This window comes from Dioscorea cayenensis, chromosome 26 (genome assembly GCF_009730915.1).
Source record: "Dioscorea cayenensis subsp. rotundata cultivar TDr96_F1 chromosome 26, TDr96_F1_v2_PseudoChromosome.rev07_lg8_w22 25.fasta, whole genome shotgun sequence".
NCBI classification, from domain to species: Eukaryota; Viridiplantae; Streptophyta; class Magnoliopsida; order Dioscoreales; family Dioscoreaceae; genus Dioscorea; species Dioscorea cayenensis.
The window spans coordinates 600,215-618,657 of NC_052496.1; the positions used below are offsets into that span (position 1 = coordinate 600,215).

An 18,443-nucleotide genomic window follows, 5' to 3' on the forward strand; every position below is an offset into this window, starting at 1 on the left:
AAATAAGAAGCGATATTGGTGAAGTAATAGAGATAACATTGGCATGTGCTACAGGATGATTAGTAACATCTAAGTGTCTCCCCAATCATCACAAAATAAATATGTAATTAAAAGACATGAAAACAAGAAATGCCAGAAATATATTCACATATACAAATCAATCTCAAAAGATAATAGTTGTGAAAGTGTATAAGCCACTGGGAACCCGCCCACAGATGAAAATGGACACTTGCTAGATGGAACTTATAACTTTTTCAAATCATTAAATGACAGTTACAAGACTGAGCTTAAGGATGAGAAATAGAGGTTACCGTTGGGAAACGACACTAGCATCACTCAGCAGTTAGTATCATCCTTAATAGAATATACAGATGCTTCAGGTTCCAGTAACAAAGACCTCAAGTGTTGGTCTTCTAAATGTTGCTGCATACAATGAGAAGCAACATGTTGAAAACAATGAAGGGAACATATCATAAAAAAAATTAAAAGGATGTCACCATACAATACAGAAGTTATGCAAATTTTCACAGTTTAAATTATTTTTATTGACACCATAGACAAGAAAGAAGCATATTCGAATCTTACCATTTGATTATTTTCGGTCACTACAGTATACACTGCAGGCCAATAAAACCTAAATGTGGCTCCAACAAAAATAAGCCAAGTAACATTTTCTCCAGGAGCTGAATATGAAGTAGAGATTTTTACAAAAAGGTCACATCTAAGTGTAACCAGATGAAATAGTATAAGAATTGGATGCACTATTGGCTGATTTAGCCGTTTGAAATGTTTTTCTTCCCTTATTATTATTATTATTTATTTTATTTTTTTTGGTGTGTGCATGCACTAGACTTGAAGATGTTCAGACCCTTATATAGACTCATGAGTTTTCTTGGTTTAATTGTTTTTTATCTGTATTAGTGAAAGTCTAACAACTCAGTGATTTTAAGGCAACAAGAGTTCCTTTTGGGGATCTTTTACTCACATTGGACACCCTTAAAATCAAGAAAAAATTTTGTGACTTTAGATCAGAATTATAATTGAGCAAGCTCTAAGCGGTTCATATTTCACCTCATGTCTCCAGTTGTATATGATGTTTTCTCAAGTTGGATTTAAGGACTATTGCCAATACTTAATTCTTGAGCTCAAGGTAGAATGAAAACAATAATGCCTTAAAAGTGATGAGACTTGAACCAACCCACGTTGAATCTATTACGAGACTGCTATCTAGTACCTATCATTGAACTCAGCTGCCTAGAATAATAGCTTTTTCCATACGAACAATTGGTTTCCTGCTAACATGATAACCTATACAACAATTTAATTTCCAATCACTTAACCATCTATCCATTTATTCTTTTTGCTTGAGCACTTTATGTAGACAATCTAAACCATATATATGCAAAGCCCCCAGGTTTCAAGACTTGCAATATCAAACAATATGATTAACATCAAACAAACATTTATCTCGACTATAAACCATCTGCTAAGATAGAACAGTGCTGCATTTGAATTTCAACAAATAGCTAAACCATGAGTTAGTTCCTCTCCAAGCTGAAACCTTTATAAAATCTAGAGCCACAACACTCAAGCTACACACGGATGTGCAATGTCTTTGCTATCACTTGCAATTCCACATAAAAATCACAACTTTTTCAACTCGTGTTTCATAAAACACAAACAAAACAACAAATCTAGATATAATTACACAGATATACAAAGAATTTCAGAGAGAGAGAGAGAGAGAGAGAGAGAGAGAGAGAGAGAGAGAGAGAGAGAGAGAGAGAGAGGAGAGGAGACATACAGCAAGGCAGGCTCGGTACTTGTCCCACTCGGAAACACACTCCAGCTTGTCCCACTGCCCCTTTGCGAACTTCTCCGAGTACCATCTGGCACAGAAAGGGGTGAAGAAGAACCAAATCAGGATGACATGAAATCAAGATCACAAGAATGATTGATTGAAAAAAAAAGGAAGAGGAGAAGAACCGATTGAAGCAATCATTGTAGGCAGCTCGAAGTTGAGCACAAGCGGAAGTCGGAGAAGCTGATGCCCTACTCTTGCTATCGATCACCATTGATGGTCTCAAGCTTGAGTGAACCTCTAAAACCCTCGAAAGCTGTGAAGCCGCTTTCGTCCACTGTCGTGAGAAACGCACCAACTCTTGTGCCCTTTTTCATTATTACTATTATTTAAATTTAAATTTAAATTTATTTAGTATATGCATTTATTAATTTATCAAGGATAATTAAAGAGATGAATAGCTTGTTCAATTTGTTAAAAAATAATTTGTGATATTTAAAAAAAAATATTGAAATGGGACACCTACTACATGGTGTGGTAAAATGTTTATGAGAATGGTGAACGGATAAGATCAAATGTCTAGATCGACAGTATTGTACATAGTATATATACACTGTATAATATGGTATAGTATAAATATTAAAGCATTATTATGTATTCAGCATTTATAACTTCTCCACTTGAAGGATATCGTTTTTCTCCCCGCTAGAGTTGTATAATAGGGTTGATTTATTAGCTTTTTTTGTTCCTAAAAAAAAAATTGTACACGTTGTAAGATTTTAATCACTTCATGTAAATTTGACTAAAGTAATAAATCCTTATAGGTTATTAAATCACTATAACTGGTGCACCGCTGTATATCTGTCTATTGAAACATTTTTATATGAGTGTTTGTCAACTTTAAAAAAATAAAATTAAAATATATTTATTATAGCTCAATAAATCCTAAAGTTTTTTTGTAATTTATGTAAAAATATTAGTCTAGATAAATCGCGATCTGTTTGTTGTTTTTTTTATATTGATTAACACTTAAAAATTATAATAGTGAAAAATTAAGAAAAAACTGGCTATTTGTTAGAAAACAAGTAATTTATAATCCTTAACCTTAAATTAAATAATTAATTTAATTAATATTCATGAGTAAAATATGAAATATGAATATTTATTTTATTTTTATTATAAATTGGATAAATCACATATCCATAACAATCTTATTGATTGTATATTGGGACATATATAAATTATTATTATTTTTTTTAATAGTAGTAAAATGTGGTCCTTGAATGGTGCCGATCTGTGTTTTTTATACATGTTGGGATGATTTTTTGTGATTTGGTGGTTTGCAATCAAATAAGAATCAAATAACAATTAAGACTGTCCATAAGAGCTACTCACATATACATATATATATATATATATATTGACACGGATAATTTATATTGAATTCATCATTCATGCCCAAATGTTATCAATCACAATCAAAATACATGGAATCCAAGTCATTTGGGTGTTTTATAAAATAGTCTTCATTTAATATTCCAATCATTAAACAATTGAATTTAAAACAAACTAAAAAAATGATCCATTATTTCACACATTTTCAAGTTGGCAACATGCCATGAGCTCATAATTAGATATTTAATTCAAATATTAACACTAAACCCACTTGCAATATCATTTATATATATTTATATTCCATAACCAGCTAATCAAAGTATTTTTCTCTTTCAAACTGGCCAATTTTAATAATTTATTTCGTTTTATAAATATTATGCAATTTTAATATTTTTTTATTTATCCTAATTAAATAAGAAATAAGTTGACTCCAAAAATTCCAAATAAAAACTATCAAACTTTAATACTGCAAACAGACCCAACAGACCTATGAAAATGATGATTTGGGCCCTGATCTAGAAAAGTTCGTGTGGCCTGGCCCGTTACGCCCAAATCGAGGTTAAACATAATTAAAAGCAATTAATTACTTAAAAAAACGCTTAACTAAACACTAAACCAAACATTTTAAAACCCACGGAACCCACGAGTTCCTCGCAAGCGAGCACGTCCTTTTACGTGCCGTGTAAGACTCTGATCAATCTCAGCCAACCATTTCCGATCCAACGCTTCTCAGCAAATATCTTTCTCGAAAGCACGCAAGGACGCAAACACCCTCAATCGCAAACCCCAAGAAAGCCACTCACAACAGAACACGTGTCCATTGTGTTCAAGGAATGGAGGGTATTTATGTCAGACAACGGGTAAATTTTTGTCAGGCTCGGAGAACCCAACAGATTGGGAATTCCGACAGTCAAGTCACGTGGTCAAGACGGAGGACTAATGAGTAATTTCGGTGCAGCCTCGGAGTGGTATTTACTTATTTTGTATTCATTGTTAGCCATTAGAGGCGGCATGGTAGGCGCCGAAATCCTCGTTCTGCCCCTCCAAGTGAAATCTATTTACGTAGATGCCATTCTCTGTTGCACTAGTTTTAAATCTTGTGCTTTTACATGCATGCCCCTGTAATTTATTATTATTATTATGATGCATGAATAAGGGTGCTTTGTGTTTGAAACTTTGAAATGAAACTAGGTTTAGAGAAGCAGATGAAAATAGAAAGACAAAATATAAATATTTGTCAAAAATTAAAACCCTCACATGTAAATATTTATATATATATACATAAAATATTTTAATTTTAATAAAACAAAAAAAATACTATGTATATTATTGGTATGCACATAGATAAGGAATTGATGATTCAGTCTGCGCATTGACATATAATTATTATTTTTCGTGATATGACAAATACTATTGGGTTTTAATTTTTTTTTTATGATATTTTAAATCCGAACAAATGTACCAGTTCTTCTCAATTTAAAAAATTCCTATTAAAAAATTAAACAATATTTGAGGGTATTTCAGTAATTTACTTCACCACATAGCACATAGAGAATAACGCTAGTTAGGGATAGTTAAGTAAATTCCATACCCCTTAAATATCGACTAGCGCCGACACATTTTCAACATTAACTCTTGCAAGCTAAATTATAAGAATGCTAATTACCACCCTCTCCTTCTTCTCACCTTTTTCACCCTTCCATTCTCTCTCTCTCTCTCTCGCTGCGCTTCCATTCTCTCTTCTCTCTTTGTGGAGACCACGAAAGCCCTCTCTTGTATGGTGACCCACCTCATATGAGAAAAGTGAGCGGATTCGATCGTTGCGAGATCGATCCCACCTCTCAAGATCGATAGACTCTTGATCATTGATCATCACCTCTTGGATCCGTCATCTTTTGATCTCTTCATCTTTTTCTTTGTTTCCAAATCATCTCCGCCGCCGCCGCCCTGATCCCCGGATGACCGATGGTATGGTTTCTTGAAACCCTTGTCTTGATTGCTTTCTTGGATTTGTTGTTTGTGTTTGTGGATGAGCTTGTTGATCTATGGTGTTGTATAAGGGGAGTGGAATTGTGTTTTTTTTTTGTTGAGGGTTTCTTGTTGGATCCGTGAGTAGGGCTTTATCTTTTTGTCCATTATGGGGGCGGAATCTGGTTGGGAAGGATCACTGCCTTTTGGTGTGGATTTTGGACATTCTTGGAACCAAGCGGAGTTTGGGTTTGGGAAGTAGGATTGAACTGCTTTTGGAGGGTTTAGTGCGGGATTATGTGGTGAGAAGTATGGGCAGTTTGGATATCAAGAAGTGATGCTTTTTGGTTGCTTTTATATCACCATTTATCAGAGGAGTGCCGGTCAGCAATACGATAAAGTTTTGCCTTTGGTGTGGAAGGTTTGTGCTAACTGAAATTTCATGGTTCGATGTTTCTAGTAAGAAATTATGATAGGAGTTGGATCCTCTTGAGGTTTCTTATTGTGAGCACTGAATTGGATATTCAGTTATGAGCAATCATGGGACACTTGGTGGGAACGTTGATACTTGTAAATTATTTTTGGGTCAAGTTTGCAAATCTCCATTTATTAGATTTATAGTATAATTTTTGTTTCAAGATGCAAGCCACACCCTGGGTAGACTATGAGTTTTATGCGTTTATTTTGATGGTTTGACTTGTTCAACTCCTTGTTGAGAAAGTGATACAGGTGGTCAATTGTACTCAGGATTTAACCTGGTTTTTGCTCCCTTTAATTATTCCCCACGTTGATGGACTACTGGCCTAGGAGGATTGAATCATCAATGGATGCTTTTTCTGATAATTCTATGTGATGCATGCAGAAGGAAATTGGACTGGGGGGATTTTGAGTTTAGACATTCATTACTAGTGCTGATAACAAGAATGGACCTTGAAGAGATGGTATGTTCATGATTAGATGATCTAACTTAACCACCAATGCTTTCATCTCCTTCTGGTGGTATGTGTAGTACCATGCCTGCAGTATGAGTTTGTCGATGAGAAAATATGTTCTTGCTGCTGTCTGGCATCCCATCATTTAAGACAATGGACTTTATTGTGCTTCTAGAACGAAGCAGACTCTGGATCACATTTAAAGGTCAAAATTATTTTTTGTGCAAAGTAGTTCCATGAGGAAGCTGGATTTGAACAATGGGTAGATGGGTAGAGTTCACATGGTTGTTCTTTATAACTGTCATTCTTACTTAATTATCCTTTGCCAGGGGGCTCCGGATAACATTGTTCTAGGCTCTCATGTCTGGGTTGAAGATCCATCATTGGCTTGGATTGATGGTGAGGTTTTCCGGATCAATGATCAGGAAGTCCATGTCCGTGCTACCAATGGGAAAACGGTATGTGCTACTTATCAGCTTGTTCTTTTTCCTTCTACTTTTTTATCACCTCATTTAGGTCCATCAAAGTATAAAATAAAGCATACACTTTGATGATCCGTCACTGACTGAATTTGAAAAATCTAACATTTCTTTAATGATCCTTGCATACAAATGTAGCTTCCTAATCATGTGGCAAAATGCTCCAGGTGGTTGCAAAATTATCAAAGGTCTTTCCAAAAGACACAGAAGCTCCACCTGGTGGAGTGGATGATATGACGAAATTGTCCTACTTGCATGAACCAGGAGTTTTACAAAATCTGGCAACCAGATATGAGCTCAATGAAATCTATGTGAGACATTTCCTTTATTGCACCGCATTCTTGGATGAATGACTTGCAGTTATTTTTCATGACACTACAACATTTCTTTGAAATTTCAGACCTATACAGGAAATATATTGATCGCAATAAACCCGTTCCAAAGGCTGCCCCATTTATATGACACCCATATGATGGAACAATATAAAGGAGCAGGATTTGGGGAGCTGAGCCCTCATGTTTTTGCAGTTGCAGATGTGGCATACAGGTGATTTGTCTTTTTCTATTTTTTCTTTTTTCCTTTTCTTTTTCTTTTTTGTTTTTTTTTCTTTTTTCGTCTATCACTCAACATCTATTTATGTCAAGTTTTATTTCTTTTGATATTCATTCTTCCATAAGAAAATAGGGCAATGATCAATGAAGGCAAGAGCAATTCAATTTTAGTAAGTGGTGAAAGTGGTGCTGGTAAGACTGAAACAACAAAGATGCTCATGAGATATCTTGCATACTTGGGAGGACGGTCTGGAATAGAGGGAAGAACGGTTGAGCAGCAGGTTCTTGAGGTAAGTCAAATAACTTTTTGCTTGTCATTTTAGAGTTCCTGCCATTTATATTCAACAATGTTCTATTATCTTATATGCATGGAGTGCCAAGGGTCTTAAAATTTCTTTTCTTGTCTTAAATTCAGTCTAATCCAGTTCTTGAAGCATTTGGGAACGCAAAAACTGTTCGTAACAACAACTCAAGGTAGGCATTTCTTTATGCAAAATCTGAAGCCTACCCAGCCTGCTATTTGTAGCGTCAGCTTTGTGTAATTTGTTATTGTCTTTTATGCTCCATTGTGTTTCATCATGCTAATCTATCTCAGTGCATCTTCTTCTATTTGTTCATGAAGTCGCTTTGGTAAGTTTGTTGAGATTCAATTTGACAAAAGTGGGAGGATTTCTGGTGCTGCCATACGAACCTATCTGCTAGAAAGGTCCCGTGTCTGCCAAATTAATGATCCTGAGAGAAACTACCATTGTTTTTATCTTCTTTGTGCGGCCCCTCCTGAGGTATGCATGTGTTGGTTTATGCCTTTCTCACACTTGTTCATGTTAGTTTTTTCCCCTCTTTTATGCAATGCTGACAAGATCATAGAAGGGCCTGCATGATGAAATCTTCACCTTTAATTTGCAGGATATTGAGAAGTATAAATTAGGGAATCCTAAATCCTTCCATTATCTTAATCAGTCAAATTGCTACGAATTGGATGATGTTAATGATTCTCATGAATATCTAGCAACCAGAAGGGCCATGGATATAGTTGGCATTAGTGAGCAGGAGCAGGTATGCACTTTTTACATATTTCAGGGTAAATGAAACGTTGTGGTAAATTGTTTATCAATTTTTTTTTCTATGAAAATAATATTTGAATGCATCTCCAGGAGGCAATATTCAGGGTTGTGGCTGCTATTCTTCATATTGGGAATATTGACTTTGCAAAGGGGAAGGAGATAGATTCCTCGGTCATTAAGGATGAAAAGTCAAGATTCCATCTTAATATGACAGCTGAACTTTTGAAGTAAATCTATCTCTTTAATTTTTTATTGAACATATTGCAGCATCTTCAGACCTGAATTACTTCTCTTCGTGATCGGCAGACTTATGTTTCATAAGCAATGCATGTATGTCTATCACAGGTGTGATGGTCAGGGTTTGGAAGATGCACTGATTAAACGTGTTATGGTGACACCAGAAGAAGTTATTACCAGGACACTTGATCCTTCTTCTGCAATTGTCAGCAGGGATGGCCTTGCAAAGACATTGTATTCTCGCCTATTTGATTGGTAATGACCTCCAATTTTGAGGGAAGTTTTTAAGGTTCTTGCATGCCCTTTTTATCTTTTAGTAAATGGAGTGATATTTTATTTAGTATTCTGCCTGCAGGCTGGTAAATAAGATCAATGTGTCGATTGGACAGGACCCAAACTCGAAGTCGCTGATTGGAGTACTTGATATATATGGCTTTGAAAGTTTCAAATGTAATAGGTATGAGTTGGCTGTGACAGTTTACATTATACCTAAATACTTTACAAATGTCATCGTGGCATAATTTTAGAATGCTCTACAAGGCTTATATGTATAGCAGCTATTGACTGAACAAAAAAGCTGCAAAAGTTTTTAGTAGTAATTATGTAGCCTTAATATTCTGAAATGATTAGATTTAGAAATTTTAAAGGTTGACCGGCTGGTAAAATACTGCATAAAGCATTGTAATGCCAGTGATATTTGACTTTTACATGATTCATGTTAAACAGCTTTGAACAATTCTGCATCAACTTCACAAATGAAAAGCTTCAACAACATTTCAACCAGGTGAGGTGGATTTTATCAGGACAATCTTCAGTTTTGCTTTGGACCTTTGGTTATTCCTTAAACTAACATGTAAAAGTTTTCAGCATGTCTTCAAAATGGAGCAAGAGGAGTATACAAAGGAGGAGATTGATTGGAGCTATATTGAATTTGTTGATAACCAAGATGTTCTAGACTTAATTGAGAAGGTATCTTTTACCAACCAAGGAAGTTTTCCCTGCTAAGATAAGTTTAAACAAATGAACATTCCTTCTGAAAATTGATGACATTAACTTTAGATTCCTGAATGCTAACTTTCTTGGTTGCGGATCTGAGGATTTTATCATGTGAGGTTATCACTCTGCATATTTGTGTTTTTCTTCTTCAAAAGAGATGTTTCAATTTCCTTGTGATAAACAATCATATTTGTGGCAAGCCATCTTTTTAAGTTTTGATAAAAAAAATCATATCATGCCAACAAGGGAATATATACCCTTTTCTTTCCTCATTATTCATATGTTGCAGAATACCCCTCTTCGTTTGTGTGATTCTCCAGGAAAGATTTTTGCAAATGCTGAGAAAATCATTGATCACAAGTATGATAGTGAAAACGAGATATATATATATATATATATATATGTATACATTTTTCTGTTATTCTTTATGGCACATTCTCAGGTCATTTTACAATGTCGCGAAATAGCTTGTACTATTCTACAGAAATCCTTTCTAATTTCTGAATATTAACAATCAACTAAAAATGTTTTTGACAACTTTATAAATAAGCCAATTATGTTTGTAATATCTATCTGTTCGCTGCTGCTGTCTGAAATATAAGTTAATACTGACTACTAAATATGCAAGTTATTCTTTTGAATATTTCTTTTTTACTGCTAGAGAATTCTTGAACTTTACATCTTGAAGTCAGAATAAACGACTCGAGATTAATGATTGCATGCATGTGAAACTATTGGCTTTGATTTTTTTTCAAGGTTCTGAAAGGATATTATGTTTTTGAAGAATTTTTTGAATTTTGGATATTGTGCATGACCCTTCGTAGATGAACTCTCATATGTTGAGAAATTATACTAAGACAATTGGAGAATGTTAGAGGAGCTATCATGTACAAGTTTTCTTTAGTGATTTTACAAAATTATAATTTTTTATTTCTGTCATACATATGGATTTGCTTTCCTTTATTTACTTTACATTAAGACAGGTGTGATACTAACATTTTGTTTGCAGAAACCTGGTGGTATAATTTCTCTTCTTGATGAAGCTTGGTAAGCAGCCTCTGTTTCATATGTTCCAGTTTCAAGGCATTTCCCTTTTTCGTTGATTAAGATTAAGATTGTTTAGGGGAAAAGATGTGCTTGGTGAATGCTCTTTTTCTATTTGATAATATGTCTTTGTTATAAGCTTATGTTTCCTTTTCTTTTGTTATCTGATGTGTTATGCAGCATGTTTCCTAAGTCAACACATGAGACATTTGCTCAGAAGTTGTACACAACATTTAAAAATAATAAGCGGTTTGCTAAGCCAAAGCTTTCACGCACAGATTTTACCATTTGTCATTATGCAGGAGATGTAAGCATATGTTGGTCATGGTATCTTTGTTTTATATGGAAGAACTTCTATCTTGATATGTCTTAATCTTATTTATAGGTGACTTATCAAGCTGATCAGTTTCTAGATAAAAACAAAGACTACGTGGTCGCAGAACATCAGGATTTACTCAATGCTTCCAAATGCCCATTTGTATCAGGTTTATTCCCACCGCTTCCAGAGGAGACATCAAAGTCTTCAAAGTTTTCTTCAATAGGGTCACGATTTAAGGTTTGATTACTTATTTTCTTTTGCATGAAAATTTGAAACATGTAGGAATTCCAATACTTTTTATTTTTTTTGTTTCTTACCCTTTTCACCATTTTTGCTAGTTGTTTTGCTGTTGCTGTGGATGTGATTAAATAGCTTTGGCTCATTTTGTGTGATCGGCAGTAATAAATATAATTTCAGCACCAAGCGAACATATGTGTAAACAATTATGAAGATTCTCAATGATTCCCCGCTGCAAAATATTTACATATAGAATCATGTTAGCTTTGCATGTTACGTTTGACTTTTTTTTTTTTTTTATTGTGGTATGCTGACACTATGACTTGAACTGTTGTATGTTTGCTTGAACTGTAATGTTATGTCATATGTAAACTTTATGTGACTCGGTTGTACTTGTATTATTTTATTCCTGGACTGAGTTTGGGTAAATCTGTATTTCAGCTTCAACTTCAATCTTTGATGGATACATTGAATACCACTGAGCCTCATTATATCAGATGTGTAAAGCCAAACAATGTTCTCAAACCCGCTATATTTGAGAACTCCAATATCATCCAACAGCTCCGTTGTGGAGTAAGATCTAGACTGATGCACACTATATTAATCTCTTAAGTGTTCCTTTGCAAGTTCCTAAAGATTATTTCCCTTGCAAAAAATTCATTTCATACTTGTAGGGTGTGCTTGAAGCGATTAGAATCAGCTGTGCTGGATATCCAACCAGGAGAACATTCTATGAGTTTCTACATCGTTTTGGTGTTCTTGCCCCTGAAATACTGGAAGGAAAGTAAGTGTCTTTTTACTTTTAATATAGTAAGTGTTAGTCAGATCTAAAATGCATGGAAGCTCAGATTCTTTTTATCGAATTTATATATGGATTCATGTAAATTTTTGCTTCTGGAAGCTATGATGACAAGGTCGCCTGTCAGAAGATTTTGGATAAGAAGGGTCTGCTAGGTTACCAGGTAAAGGAAATAATTCCAAAATGACTTGTTTCTTATTTTTCCTTCAAAGGTTTTTATATAAATAAATTATTTATAGTCGCTTCCACTATGTTGTGGATGTATGAATTCCCATACTTTTATAACTGTTATAAGTTATGTTGTCATTCGACAGATTGAACATTATTGATCCCTTAATTGTAGTAACTCATAATGCCTGCTCCTGCTTGGTCTTTTGGGTAACATCAAAGTAAACTCTATAAAATTCATGGCAGTGAGTAGCTAACTAGTGCCAGATACGTGAGATTCTTTATCCATATGCTGGCAAAGGCAAATTATGAAGTTTGTTTGGTTCTTTTTATTTACTTTTCTGATGAAAGGAATTTGTCCTCTGTCAAGTGGTGGTAAACAAGGGCCACTGTGAAAATTTTAACTGCACGTATGTTACTGAGTTTCTTGCTTGGGTTTGATCATTTAGCATAAGTCATCATTGTACATCTGAAGATTATGTTGTGGATAAGGTCATAGGTATCACATTGGCGTAGTATTGTTACTCTTTTCCGGGTGTATGGCAGCCAAGTGGATATTGTGAAACCCTCTTTTAATATTAATGGCTGTTTGTTGCTGCCAGATTGGAAAGACCAAGGTATTCCTGAGAGCTGGTCAGATGGCTGAATTAGATGCAAGAAGAGCTGAGGTTCTGGGAAGAGCAGCCAGAACTATCCAGAGACAAATTAGGACCCATATCGCTCGCAAGGAATTCATCAAGATGCGCAAAGCTGCTATTCTTTTGCAGTCTCACTGGAGAGGTACGGTTAGAATATGTCTAATCATATGATCTGTTACAGGCTAGCCTAAGCGTATGTTCTTATTTTTACTATGTTATTTAAAAATCTATGATGCAATTGATTCTAGGGTATGCTGAACTTCAATTATTATCACAATCAAAGTGCTTATTTTTTTTGGGTGAGATTTTACCCCCTATGGTATCCATTGCAGGAAGGTTGGCTCGTAAGTTGTATGAGCACATGAGACGTGAAGCAGCTGCTGTTAAAATTCAGAAGAATGAACGCCGGTATTTTGCTAGAAAATCTTATACAACACTCAGATCATCTGCAATTGCATTGCAGACTGGCTTAAGAGCAATGACAGCTCGTGATGAATTTAGATTTAGAAAACGCACAAAAGCAGCAATTATAATACAGGTAAGCATTTTTCTTTTGTTTCATCTTTTCATGAAAAGGAGATATGTCCATCCTTGGCAAAACAGTGTCTCCTTCATCCATGTGTTCACCAATTGTTCAGTTTACTGATTACATGTTCCATTTGTTCATATATGGCCTCTGCTTCTGTTTTGACATCACTTTTCTCAATCTCCCACAGGCATACTGGCGTTGCCACAGAGATTATTCATATTATAAGAATCTACAGAAGGCGACCCTCACCTATCAGTGTGCATGGAGGCAGAGAATTGCAAGGAGAGAACTCAGACAACTTAAAATGGTTTTCTTCTTCCTCAATCTCTTCGTTTTTGTAATTATAAATTCACTGATTTTCTGTGACGAACAAACCTAATTGTTCGTGTATTCACAGGCTGCAAGAGAAACAGGTGCCCTTAAGGAGGCAAAAGACAAACTTGAGAAGCGTGTGGAAGAACTGACATGGCGATTGTCTCTGGAGAAACGACTAAGGGTAACCATTGTTTCTTCTTAATTGTCTGTTGTAAAAACTAAATTGTCCCATAATATCTTTTGAAAAAGTGCTGTTGCCAGCATTCTGGTTTCCAGTTAGACACTGAAGTGCCTAATCCTGTAGTGAATTATGAGAAATCGAATTTTTACTAAAACCTAATCGTATTACCTTCGGCTGCAGACTGATTTGGAGGAGGCGAAGGCACAAGAAATTGCTAAGCTGCAGGAGACATTGCATGAGCTGCAACTGCAAGTAGAGGAAGCAAACTCTTTGCTTATTAAAGAACGGGAGGCTGCTCGGAAAGCTATTGAAGATGCACCTCCAGTAATCAAGGAAACCCCTGTCTTAGTTCAAGATACAGAGAAAATTGATTCATTAACTGCTGAAGTTGAACAGTTAAAGGTAACCATGATCTCAATTTATGTTACTGCCTTAATGCTGTTGTTTTTACTAGGGCATTATGATTCTTGTTTCAATCATTTAATGCAGGATTCAAAATGAAAATAAACCTGTAATCGCATCAAGTTGCATTGCATCTTTGATTTCTTATGCCAATGTACACTTGAAACTTGACCGCTGGAGGGAATATTGTATAGGAGTATTTTGAGGCTGGCCATAATTTCTTTGGTTTACTTGCTTGGACTATATCATGCTAGCATAAGACTATGATCCTCATCATATTCAACATAGGCGCCATCTGGATTAATCTAACTCTTATGGCTTATCCTCATTGATTTCTTGTTAATTGATCCACCGTTTAATAACTTCATCATGCCATTCGTTTCATGCACTGTTTTGCTACCTTTCTAGACTTCGCTGATATCTGAACGGGAGGCAACTGAAGAGGCCAAGAAAGTTTATGCTGAGGCTCAGGGTAAAAATAGTGAACTAGTGAAGAAACTCGAGGATGCTGAGACAAGGGCTGATCAGCTTCAAGATAGCGCTCAGAGGTGCTTTTGATATTAAGAGTGGATCATTTTATTCTAATCTCTTGAAAATATGTTTTGTTTAATTAGGAAGTGTGTGTATAAATATGTACACTTTTTTCTTTTGTTCATTTAAACAGGCTTGAAGAGAAAATATCCAACTTGGAATCAGAGAATCAAGTCCTTCGTCAGCAGGCACTTGCCATTTCACCAACTGCCAGAGCTCTGTCTGCGCGTCCAAAATCGACTATAATCCAGGTTTGAATTATGGCATACCAGCTTTTGATTATTGACAATATTTAGTTACTTTTGTCAAATTTCTTTGTCAACAGAGGACTCCAGATAACGGGAATGTTGCAAGCAATGAAACGAAACTTGCGTTGGTAAGTGCAGTGTCGGGCATCTATTGAATGCATGTGCCATCTTATGTAAAAGGTGTGCTGACATTTCTCGGGATGTGTTATCTTTGGAAAAATTTCCAGGATTTGAGTCCTGCTTTACCAAATCCAAAGGAACTTGAAAGTGAAGAGAAACCACAAAAGTCACTCAATGAGAAGCAACAGGTGAATTTAAGATGTATTTGGAAGTCAATAGAGGTTAGATATCAGTATTAGAATAATTGTTTTCCATGTCCTCACATCGTACTTTCTTGGTACAGGAGAATCAGGACTTGCTGATTAAATGCATTTCACAAGATCTGGGATTTTCTGGAGGAAGGCCTATTGCTGCTTGTCTCATATACAAATCTCTTCTCCACTGGAGATCATTTGAAGTTGAAAGGACTAGCGTTTTTGACCGCATAATTCAGACGATAGGCTCAGCCATAGAGGTATAGAATTCATAATTTGAACTCTTAGTTCTTTGTCAATGTTGAACCAATTTCTTCTAATGTCAGAATCAAATTATCATCAGATCTGTTGACTTTACTTTTTCACTAGACTTGAGGCATTTAGAAAGTTGCGCCCTTGGTTGCTGACTTTTAATTACATTGTTAATATCATATAAATCTTAATTGTTATACTGGGCTCTTGATGTTCATCTCAGTTTGAGTGCCAATCATAAAAGAGATCATGCCTTCAATGGGAGGTTTTTGCTGTTGATTTTTCTGAATCCAAAATCATGCTGTTGTGTTCATTGTTAAACTACTTGTCATTTTTTGGACTAAACATTTATGCGCATACCTGAACTCATTCCATTGCTGGTGGGTGATGGGTATGGTTTCTTCTTAGCATGAGACAAATTGCCTCAGGATGTCTCTTTCAGTATTTATCAGTTAAATTGTTGATTTTCTTATCTTTTATTTGCTCCAGACCCAGGATAACAATGATGCATTGTCATACTGGCTTTCCAATTCAGCTACATTACTATTGCTCCTACAAAGGACTTTGAAAGCAAGTGGTGCAGCTAGTTTGACTCCACAAAGGCGGAGAACATCATCAGCTTCTCTATTTGGGAGGATGTCTCAAGTAAGAAATTAGAACCTTCTATATGTCCTCTTCTAAGTAAATTAATATCAAAGATATTTCTTGTGTAGTTTCATTAAATTTCATATACCTGTGCATCATATTGTTTTCATTTTCGATAGGGAATGAGAGCTTCTCCTCAGAGTGCTGGACTTCCATTTCTTAATGGTCGGATGATTAGTGGGTTTAGTGACTTGCGCCAAGTTGAAGCTAAATATCCAGCTTTGCTCTTTAAGCAGCAGCTTACAGCGTTTCTTGAGAAGATCTATGGGATGATAAGAGATAATCTGAAGAAAGAGATATCCCCATTGCTTGGACTGTGTATCCAGGTAATTTTTGAAATCTTGTCATTTAAAATTGGCTGACTGGTGTCTGCACAATTAATAACCAGTGATCCTATTATGTATTGCATACTGTTGATCGGGGACTGTAATATACCTTGTGAAACTCTTATAGATGAGTAATTTTGTATTGGTTTCATAATACAGGCACCTCGGACATCCCGTGCAAGTTTAGTAAAAGGATCACGCTCTCAAGCAAATGCCATGGCCCAGCAAGCTCTGATTGCACATTGGCAGAGCATTGTGAAAAGCTTAACAAATTATTTGAAAACAATGAGAGCTAACTTTGTAAGTTTTACATCATGCTGCAAGTTATCAATGAAAATCTGAATTACTCACATTTTGGAGCTTTACAGGTTCCCCCATTCTTAGTTCGGAAGGTGTTCACTCAGATATTTTCATTTATAAATGTTCAACTATTCAACAGGTAGTGTTGTCCTGTTTTACACTTCTCTCTTGCAATTTCTTGTGCCCTTTTAAACTTATGAAGTAATTATTGTGTTTCCTTTCCATTTCTGTAGTCTTCTCTTGCGTCGCGAGTGCTGTTCATTCAGTAATGGTGAATATGTGAAAGCAGGATTAGCTGAATTAGAAAGGTGGTGCTATGATGCAACAGAAGAGGTTGGCTTCTGTCCCTCAATTTTCTTTTTTACCACTCTGAACGCTTTGCTAAAAAAAATATATATATATTTGCAATGCAGTACGCAGGTTCAGCATGGGAGGAATTGAAGCATATCAGACAGGCTGTAGGATTTTTGGTATGTTACATGATGAACATCACCAAAACTATACTGCTTATGTGGCTATCATCTTCCTGATGTACTACTATCTTTTGTGTCTTTGCAATGTTACCAGGTGATACATCAAAAACCCAAGAAGACGCTGAAAGAAATAACAAATGACTTGTGCCCGGTGAGTCATCATTTTCTTTTGCTACAAAAATTTGTCAGCAAGTTTTTATTTGGCTTCAATCCTCAGATGCTTGTTGTTTGTACTGTTGACAGGTGCTAAGCATACAGCAATTGTATAGAATCAGCACCATGTACTGGGATGACAAATACGGAACTCATAGTGTATCATCTGATGTAAGTATTGTAACTTGATGTTGTTTTTTTCTTGATCATCAATTTACATTTCTGCTTGTATAAGTTATTGAAGGCCTTCCTTAGTAATTATACACTATAAGTTCAACTTTGTCTCAGGTCATTGCAAGTATGAGGGTTATGATGACCGAGGACTCCAACAATGCAGTGAGCAGTTCCTTTCTGTTGGATGATGATTCAAGGTGAGTTCTAATAACTTTGCATTCAACATCAGTATCAGTACAAAGATTGAATGAAAATGGCATTTGATTTCACCCATCTAATGAATGATGCAGCATACCATTCTCAGTGGATGACATCTCAAAATCACTGACACAAATAGAGATCTCCGATATCGATCCACCACCATTGCTTCGCGAGAATTCAGGGTTTGTTTTCTTGCTACAGAGGACCGAATGATAGTTTTCAATGTCATGCCGTCCTCAACCATCCAAACTTATTCTATTGTTTTTCTCCCTTTGTCTTTCCCTTCCCACAACCTGTGCATATATCTATTCCATCACCCATAGCTTTCATGTAAGTAGTAAGTACTACATCATTCTATTCCTACCAACTCAGCTGGTCAGCATAGCCTTGCATCTTAGGTTTATTTGGTTTTAGCATATCTTGGATTTGATTTGATTGATTTTTTTCTTTATTTACTTATTTTAATATTTTTTTTCTTGCACGCTTGAGTTATTTGGGGGGCCACGGAGGCCCCCTCAGTGACTCTGAGCTGCTATTATATTAAACCCAGGGTCTGGTTTCAGTCCAAAGGGTCCTAGAGCTAGCAATACGTTGGCTTGTCATCAGTGTATTTGCTTCCAATGTAATTTACAATAGAAGCAATAGCGGTCATATTTGTAAGTTCTTCTATATTCATATGTAATATAATATTATTCTTTTTGCTTGCTGGGACTTTAAAAGGCAACATCTATGTTTTATAGTTATCAGACAATTACTTAACATTATCATGCA

The 18,443-nt window shown here is 35.6% G+C and overlaps 2 protein-coding genes across 3 annotated transcripts; one reads left to right on the forward strand and one right to left on the reverse strand.

The window, feature by feature from the left end:
- Nucleotides 1-117: 117 nt before the first annotated feature.
- Nucleotides 118-2,158, reverse strand: LOC120253049 (uncharacterized protein At4g33100). Its single transcript, XM_039261301.1, has 3 exons — nucleotides 1,987-2,158; nucleotides 1,805-1,889; nucleotides 118-423 (listed from the first exon to the last, which is right to left on the reverse strand). The coding sequence occupies exons 1-3, from the start codon at nucleotides 2,073-2,075 to the stop codon at nucleotides 337-339; spliced, it is 261 nt and encodes an 86-aa protein (XP_039117235.1). The 5' UTR covers nucleotides 2,076-2,158; the 3' UTR covers nucleotides 118-336.
- Nucleotides 2,159-4,895: 2,737 nt separating this feature from the next.
- Nucleotides 4,896-18,391, forward strand: LOC120253043 (myosin-17-like). 2 transcript variants are annotated; one of them, XM_039261290.1, is made up of 39 exons: nucleotides 4,896-5,164; nucleotides 6,426-6,554; nucleotides 6,743-6,886; nucleotides 6,976-7,121; nucleotides 7,260-7,416; nucleotides 7,542-7,600; nucleotides 7,749-7,908; nucleotides 8,033-8,182; nucleotides 8,281-8,417; nucleotides 8,536-8,682; nucleotides 8,783-8,884; nucleotides 9,154-9,211; nucleotides 9,295-9,396; nucleotides 10,433-10,470; nucleotides 10,648-10,774; nucleotides 10,853-11,023; nucleotides 11,465-11,596; nucleotides 11,698-11,807; nucleotides 11,925-11,985; nucleotides 12,593-12,770; nucleotides 12,961-13,166; nucleotides 13,345-13,464; nucleotides 13,555-13,653; nucleotides 13,834-14,055; nucleotides 14,464-14,603; nucleotides 14,720-14,837; nucleotides 14,912-14,962; nucleotides 15,062-15,142; nucleotides 15,238-15,408; nucleotides 15,890-16,045; nucleotides 16,165-16,371; nucleotides 16,531-16,671; nucleotides 16,740-16,810; nucleotides 16,905-17,004; nucleotides 17,085-17,141; nucleotides 17,239-17,295; nucleotides 17,388-17,468; nucleotides 17,586-17,668; nucleotides 17,762-18,391. In XM_039261290.1, exons 1-39 carry the CDS (start codon nucleotides 5,162-5,164, stop codon nucleotides 17,883-17,885), a joined length of 4,596 nt encoding a protein of 1,531 aa, XP_039117224.1. In that variant the 5' UTR covers nucleotides 4,896-5,161; the 3' UTR covers nucleotides 17,886-18,391. The 2 variants fall into 2 exon arrangements, with proteins under 2 accessions (XP_039117224.1, XP_039117225.1); XM_039261291.1 differs by lacking the exons at nucleotides 4,896-5,164; nucleotides 6,426-6,554 and having other exon boundaries at nucleotides 6,750-6,886; nucleotides 6,986-7,121; nucleotides 17,762-17,895.
- Nucleotides 18,392-18,443: the final 52 nt, after the last annotated feature.